Source organism: Theropithecus gelada, chromosome 14 (assembly GCF_003255815.1).
Source record: "Theropithecus gelada isolate Dixy chromosome 14, Tgel_1.0, whole genome shotgun sequence".
Classification (NCBI taxonomy): Eukaryota; Metazoa; Chordata; class Mammalia; order Primates; family Cercopithecidae; genus Theropithecus; species Theropithecus gelada.
The window spans coordinates 63694416-63701458 of record NC_037682.1 but is presented as its reverse complement, the minus strand read 5'-3'; the positions used below and the strand labels follow the sequence as shown (position 1 = coordinate 63701458).

General features: G+C 54.5%; 1 protein-coding gene across 3 annotated transcripts; it reads right to left on the bottom strand.

Moving 5' to 3' along the window:
- Positions 1-664: 664 nt before the first annotated feature.
- On the bottom strand, positions 665-6371 carry CHRNA10 (cholinergic receptor nicotinic alpha 10 subunit). Of its 3 annotated transcripts, none has more exons than XM_025358537.1 (5): positions 6239-6371; positions 4768-4975; positions 4243-4397; positions 2305-2837; positions 665-1643 (listed from the first exon to the last, which is right to left on the bottom strand). In XM_025358537.1, exons 4-5 carry the CDS (start codon positions 2579-2581, stop codon positions 1186-1188), a joined length of 735 nt encoding a protein of 244 aa, XP_025214322.1. In that variant the 5' UTR covers positions 2582-2837; positions 4243-4397; positions 4768-4975; positions 6239-6371; the 3' UTR covers positions 665-1185. The 3 variants fall into 3 exon arrangements, with proteins under 3 accessions (XP_025214322.1, XP_025214323.1, XP_025214321.1); XM_025358538.1 differs by having other exon boundaries at positions 4768-4908; XM_025358536.1 differs by having other exon boundaries at positions 4830-4975; positions 6239-6365.
- Between the last annotated feature and the right edge of the window lie 672 nt (positions 6372-7043).

The window sequence follows — 7043 nt, the reverse complement described above, 5'->3', positions numbered from 1 at the left end:
ATCCCATTCTTTTGTCAGCACAGATGTAACTTCTGCTCTAATCCATGAGTCCTGAGGCTCCTCTCATCATGGCTCACTGTAGCCTCAAACTCCTGGGCTCAAGAGATCCTCCCACCTCAGCCTCCCAAGTAGCTGGGACTACAGATACGTGCCACCACACCTGACTAACTTTTGTGTTTTTTGTAGCAATAGGGTCTCCCTAGGTTGCCTAAGTTCTTTTTTTTTTTTTTTAAGCTCGTCATATTTAGTAGTGGGGGGTTATATACCAACTTTAGTGATAGTGACATTAATAAGTTCTGATAATCCACCACCATGGACACCAGCGATACATGGACAGCTGGGAAAGCGTTATTTCTGGATGTGTCTGTGAGGGTTTTCAGCAGGAGACTGGCGTGTGAGTTGATGGACTAAGTGGCAAGTTCCACTCTCAATGTGGGAGGGCATGGAGAAGACAAAAAAGTAGGAGAAAGGCAAATTCATGCTCTTTCCTGGAGCTGGGACATCCTTCTCTTACCATTGGACATTAGAACTTCAGGTTCTCAGGCTTTGAACTTGGACTTGGACTTGCACCAGTGGCCATGAGACAGACCTGAAGTACAGACAGACCTGGACCCCCAGCTTCCACTACCACAGACCTCAAGGGTAATACAGGGCATCGAGGAGGTGCTAGGTACATGCTTACTTTATTGAGTCGGGGATTTGGGGCCAAATGTCTGTAGGGCCTCCTGCTCTGGAAACTCAACTGAGAATCCCCAATCCTTTTCCCTGAGCCCCTCGGCAGGGAAAGGTAAGAGCCAAGGCCCTGCAAAGAAGCCACCTAGGAAGGAAGACAGGAAACGGAGCAGTTCAGTTCAGTTTCTCATAATAACCCGCACGCTCTCCACTGAGAGCTCTATTACCCAGCACAAACAATTCTGTCCCTCCAAGACTGTACTCTGTGACCTTGGCCTTTGTAGAGTTCTTCTTTTTTTTTGGAATTAGGGGAGTGGCAGGCTCTGGATTTCCGTTAGTTAGGGTGTGTAGACAATGAGTGCTCCCTTGTGGATTGTGAAGTCAAGTGTCCCAGGGTCTTAGGAGCAGTGGGGAGAGACTGGCTGGCTTAAAGACCAGCAACCACTTGGCCATGGCTGTCCTTTTCTGGAGGAGCTGTGGCTGCAGCAGATCCCTGTGACTTAGTCCTACCCTTCACAGGGCCTGCACCAGCACCAGGAGGCTCATGACCAGGGCCATGGAGAAGAAGATGCCCAGGAAGAAGCGGTCCATCACACGGGCCAGGCGCTTCCAGTCCTCATGGCAGCGCTGTGCAGCTCGGTGGCTGCGGAAGGTATTGGCAATGGTGGCTACATGGTGCAGTAGGGCTTCCTGGTGGCACAGACATCGTGGCTCGTGGCAAGGGCCCGCTGGGGGGCCAGCCCCTCCTTCAGGAGACTGGGGGCTAGGGGATAACTCAGGTGACCTGGACTGCCCACAGGGCTCCCCTCTTTCCTGCACGCACAGGCTCTGTGCCAGGTGTCCCAGCAGGAGGGCCCTAGCCCAGGCTGGCACTGGGCGGGCACTGGGACCACAGTAATGCAGGTTCATGATAAGGATAGTGAGTGCTGTTGAGAATGTGACCATGGTCATAGTGGCCATGTAGTACTTCCCTGCAAGAGAGAGAGAAAGCCAATTGGGACTCAAAACAAAAAGCCTGTGGATCCTGAGCTTCCCAGTCACCTCTACACAAATGGAAATAAGCCCACCATGAGGCTCTCCAGACCCTCCAAGCCCCATGGATGGAAGCAGGAAGGAGGTAAGGGCCAAGTTCTCCCCATCCTTCATTCCTACACGTGGGTCATCAGAAGCTACTGCTCCCTAATTGCTCCCCTCACTGCTGGAAGCTGCACTCATACACAATCCAGGACAGTCCCACTCTCAAATAACGATGGGCATGAGCTGGGGCAAGATACGAATCCTTTTTGTACAAATGGGATAACCAGAGGACCTACTTCCTAGGTTTGTGGTGATGTTTACCTGAGTTAATAAAGGTCAAGTGCTTAGGGGAGTGCCTGGCACACAGTGAGCAGTCGATGGATTTTGCCTATTACTAGGATCTGGGGATACTGATGTTCCACCATCAAGACCCAGTCGTGAGGGGTGTTCTCCCTGGAAGGAGCTAATCCTTTCCCCTCAAAATTAGGGGACGTTCCCAGGACGCCCCCGCCTCATTCTCTGAAGCGGGCCGTTCGGCAGACCCAGGCCCTGTCGCGGCCCAGCTCTGGGGGGCCCCGGCGCATCGTCAGGTTCCCCCGCACCTCCGCTGCTCACCGATGAGCGGCACGCTCTCGGCCGGCGGCATGCTCTCGGCCAGCAGCAGCTGGAAGACGGTGAGCGCCAGCAGCACCGTGACGCCCAACGACACCTTCTCGCCCGAGTCGGCGGGCAGGTGGAAGGCGAGCGGCGCAAGCAGCGAGATGAGCACGCAGGGCAGCAGCAGGTTGCACACGTAGGCGGCGGCGCGGCGGTGCAGCAGCAGCGTGAAGGTGACGTCGGGGTAGGGCTCTGAGCAGCAGCCGTAGGTGAGCACGCGCCGCTGCGCCGGCATACCCAGCACGCGCCACTCCACGTTCTCCACGAAGTCCGCCAGGCTGGCGGCAGCGCCGCGCGGCCGCACATCCAGTTGGTGTCCGCCGTGAGTCCAGGAGCCGAATGTCAGGCCGCAGCGCTGGGCGTCGAACGGGAAGGCCGCCACGTCCACGGGGCACGAGCTGCGCGTGATGGCCGGTGCGTCCCAGCGCACGGTGCCATCGTGGCGTAGGACCACGTTGGTGCTGGCCGAGCCTGGCCGCTGCGCGTCCGCCCTGCGGGCAGGCGGGGCGGGGCTTAGCTCACCCAGGCTGTCCAGCCCGAGAAGCAGCCCTGGAGGCCAGGAGCCCAGGGCAGACCCCCAGGGTCTGAAAGAAACCAAAACTTCTCCCCAGAATATTGAGGCTCATTAAGTTCGAGACACGACGCAGGGGAGCACCTGGCCCCAGCAGCTGCTGGCCTGATGGCAAGACACCAGCCCTTCCTTGCTGGAGACAGCACTTGCTTTTCCAAAGGGCACCAGTAGGTGCCAGAGGAATCTGGGAACAGAATTTACCCTCTTCCCACGTTTTCCCGCCTTTTAAAGGCTGGAACTGCTCTCCTTTGTCTTGCCACTATTTACAACTTACTGGATCTTTCTTGAATTTCTATTTAAGCAAGGCCTCTAAGCCACTGCCTTCAGAGAGAAATACTTTTGAACTAAGGCCTCTCCGGTGATGGGTACAGCAGGTTAATAAACTTCTGCTTGTGGCCGGGCACGGTGGCTTACGCCTGTAATCCCAGCACTTTGGGAGGCCGAGGCAGGTGGATCACGAGGTCAGGAGATCGAGACCAACCTGGCTAACACGGTGAAACCCCGTCTCTACTGAAAATACAAAAAAATTAGCCAGGCGTGGTGGTGGGCGCCTGTAGTCCCAGTTACTTGGGGGGCTAAGGCAGGAGAATGGCGTGAACCCGGGAGGCGGAGCTTATAGTGAGCGGAGATGGCACCACTGCACTCCAGCCTGGGAGACTGCGTCTCAAATAAATAAATAAATAAATAAATAAATAAACTTCTGCTTGTTTTTCTTTCATTAATTTGACTCTCGTTTTCAGAACAAAGCAACACAGAGGGTGGAGTGCACCTAGAGAGACCTGCTGCTTGGAAGGGGTGGCGCCTGAAGGGCCCAGAAGGGACACAGAGGTAGCCAGAGGACGTATAAACAGGCCTCTGCAGAACCCAGAGGCAACTCCGGGACACACAATGACTTCCCTTGGGGGACATCTGCAAAACTTATAGAGGGGCCCCAGAGAAAATATGCAGAGGGGCCCCAGAGAAAATAAAGCAGTGTTCCAGATGTCCTGGAGGAAAGAGAACCTTAGACAGGCTCTTGGGGGAGCCCTGAGAGACTTAGGGCTAAAAATGTGCTCTAGAGAGGCCCTTGTGATCCAGGCATCTGCCCTGGACCACACAGTAGGTTCCCAGGAGACGTTCAGCCTGGGCTGGCCTGGGATAGCCTAAAGTGGGGGTGCCATGGAGGGGCTGTGAATGCCTGGCAGCTTAGAAGGGTCCTGGGGAAAAGTTTCCAGGGCAGCATGGCAACCGGGTTGTGTGGTAGGGAGAGGGGATCAGTGCACACCCATGGCTAAGGGCAAGTCTAGAGAGGGGTAGGAGAGGGGAAGAGCCCAGATAGGCAGTACTTGTTATAGAGTACGATGTCTGGCCGCCACACAAGACTGCTGGGGATGCGGATGGCATCCAGGCCGCCATAGGCATTGGGGTCCCATTGTAGGTAGGCATCTGTCCACTCCTGCCGTATCCACAGATACAGGGTCAGCACCTGGTTCCGTTCATCCTAGTGGGGGCAGGGGATGGCAGAGATGTGGACATGTATATGCATATCCTGCCCCATCTGTGCACACTCCCCTGCAGGGCTCTGGTCAGCACCCACAAACCTGACTTGTCCATACTGTCCAGTTCCCACCCAGACCTGACCTTGCCATGTGACCTTAGTGGGCTCTTCTCTTTTCTGGGCCCATTTCCTCAGCAGTTATATGAGGTGAGAATCCCCGCTTAGCAGGGATTCAATAAGTTCAGGAGTGCAAAATGTTGGGCACAAGGTAGGCACCCAACAGTCAGTATCCAACAGTTGGTAACTGCTATCTTTGTTAATATTAACATTTACAGAAAAGGAATTTCTGTGGAGAGAAATCCCAGTCTCTCACCCCTTCATTTCTTGACACTGTGACAGGTAAGACTCCACAGCTGTACCACTACCACAACGCACCATGTCGATGATCTGGGACAGTGTCACCTCCAGGGTCACATTCAGAGTCTGGTCTGTGTCTGCCACAGGTCTCAGGGCACTTGTGTAGTTGGCGAAGAGGTCACGGAACAGCTTGAGAGCCAGCCGGCCCTCAGCTCCCAGGCACTCTGGAGGGTCAGTAAGGAGGGTTGTCCATCCTAGGCCCTAGTCTCAGGGCCTTTGCTCACACCCTCCACTCCCAGGGCTGAGGCCCTGTTCTTATGAGTGTCCTCCTGTGTCTGCCCTTTCTTGCTCTAGCTGTGGCTCTAGTTTCTCCCTGGCTTGCCTGCAGGGACACACAAGATAAAGGCCATGGAGTGAATTGTTACTATCTTTTGGCACTAGGCTGACAAATTTCTCCTCCACCCCTCCCTTTTCATGGACCTGGAGTCTGCCTGCCTCTCCACAAATGCTAGAGGGATCCAAACAAGCCACAAGAGTCCAGACTTTCACCTAGGGATTCTGAACCCCACTGCTCTGCCCCCTCCTGTCTCTCTCAAACCTGTTTCCACTTCTCCATCTCAAGCTGGTTTCTTCAAAACTTCTGATGCGATGGAACATTCCTTCCTTCTGAAAACACACTCTTCCCCAGGCTTTCCTGACACACATTTTCCTCAATCCCTGACCTAAATATTGTTCCCATGAATACTGTCCTTGGCTCCCTTCTTTTTCTTCATCCCAGATTTTTCTCCTGAGCTCCAGACCCAAATAGAGTCCACTCCTGAGTTTCCCACAGGCACTTTCAACTGAACTCGCTTCCTCCCTCCATGCTCTGAAACCTACTTCCTATCCCATGTTTCCTATCTCAGCAAATAGCATGCCCTCAGCTGCAATAGTGACCTCAGCTGGAAATCTGGGAATTATCCCTCCCTTCTCCCTCTCCTGCCTCCTCCTCTTGGAATCCAGTTAATCTCCAGATCCTGTCAGATCATTCAAATCCTCCAGATTTCGTTAAACATGATCTTGAGTCTGCCCTCTCCCCTCCAGGCCAGGCCCTTCCCTTCACTGTCACCCCCTCCCCCGAGGCTCACCTCCTACCCCTCCCATGCCCATAGACCATGCTTTTAAGCATGTACATCTGACCAGGCTAGTATGCTGCTGAAACCTTTCAGTGCTGCCCCCATCGTCTGCAGGAGAAAGACCTGGCCTGGCCGGCAGGCCCTTCAGCATCTGGCCCCTCTGATTTTCCCAACCCTGTCTCTGGAAGCTCCCCACTCATTGTTCCCACCTTAGCCAGGCAAGTCTCCTCTCACCCACTTCAGCACCCCTCTTCTCCATACTCCCCGAATACAGAGCTTGTTCTCAAAACAGGTACTGAGGAGAAACACAAGAGAGACTACATGGAAAGGGATTTTGGGAGAACAGGAATAGCAGCACCACGAGCTTCATACCTGCAGGGAGTAGAAACAGAAGCAGAAGGCCCAGGCTGAGGTGGTGGCTCCGGAGCCCCATGGTCCTGGCACTGCAAGAGGTGGGGCAGGTCTCTGGGTGTGACGCCTCCTGGCCAGACCTAGGGCAAAATTAGGCCCAGCTGGCAAGGATGGTATGGACAGTACCTAGAAGTCAGAAGTAAGACTGAGATCTCTGGCGGGTCCAACCACCCTCCAGCGGGCCCTGCAGCCCCTCCAGTCTTCTGACCCTCCAATTTGTGCCTGCCCCTGGAGTTTAGTACTTGGTCTTTCTTCTTCTCTGCTGGTCCTTGCCTCTTCTGGCCTCTCCCTCTGCCTCTGCCCTTTCCTATGCTCCCCACCCGCTTTGCCTTTCACTCTGTCTCTGTTTCCTTCTCTTTCCCTCTGTAACTTTCTTGGTCTCTCTGCCTCCCTGACTCTGATCGCCCCCTGCCTGCCTCTTTCCACTCTCTCTCCCTTTCTCCTACTTCTGTTTCATCCCTCATTCCTTCCTTCCTTCTTCTATTCCCCACACCTGGACTCTAGATGGGCCTGCTGCTCTCTCAGCAGAACAGGGACCAGGGACTCCCTTGATCAGCCCAGAGTCATCTGAGGCACAGGACAGCAGCCCTTCCCTCTTTGCCCCTTCATTAGCTTAATTATTCCTGTGCATTACACAGGTGTTAAGACACCTGTCCCCATGACAACAGAGCAAAGGAAACTGATACCTCAGGCCTCTGGGGCTTGAATTATTCAAACTCTGTAAAGCAGCACACAGACTCAGCGCAGGCCCATCCTCGGGGGTTGG

Excerpts from the sequence above, each read along its gene's own strand:
- CHRNA10 (XM_025358536.1), bottom strand. The coding sequence starts at position 6,299 with ATGGGGCTCCGGAGCCACCACCTCAGCCTGGGCCTTCTGCTTCTGTTT. Across the intron at positions 4,976-6,238 it reads TCTGTTTCTACTCCCTGCAG|AGTGCCTGGGAGCTGAGGGC; the intron begins GTATGAAGCTCG and ends CTGACCCTCCAG. Across the intron at positions 4,398-4,829 it reads TGTCCCAGATCATCGACATG|GATGAACGGAACCAGGTGCT; the intron begins GTGCGTTGTGGT and ends TGCCCCCACTAG.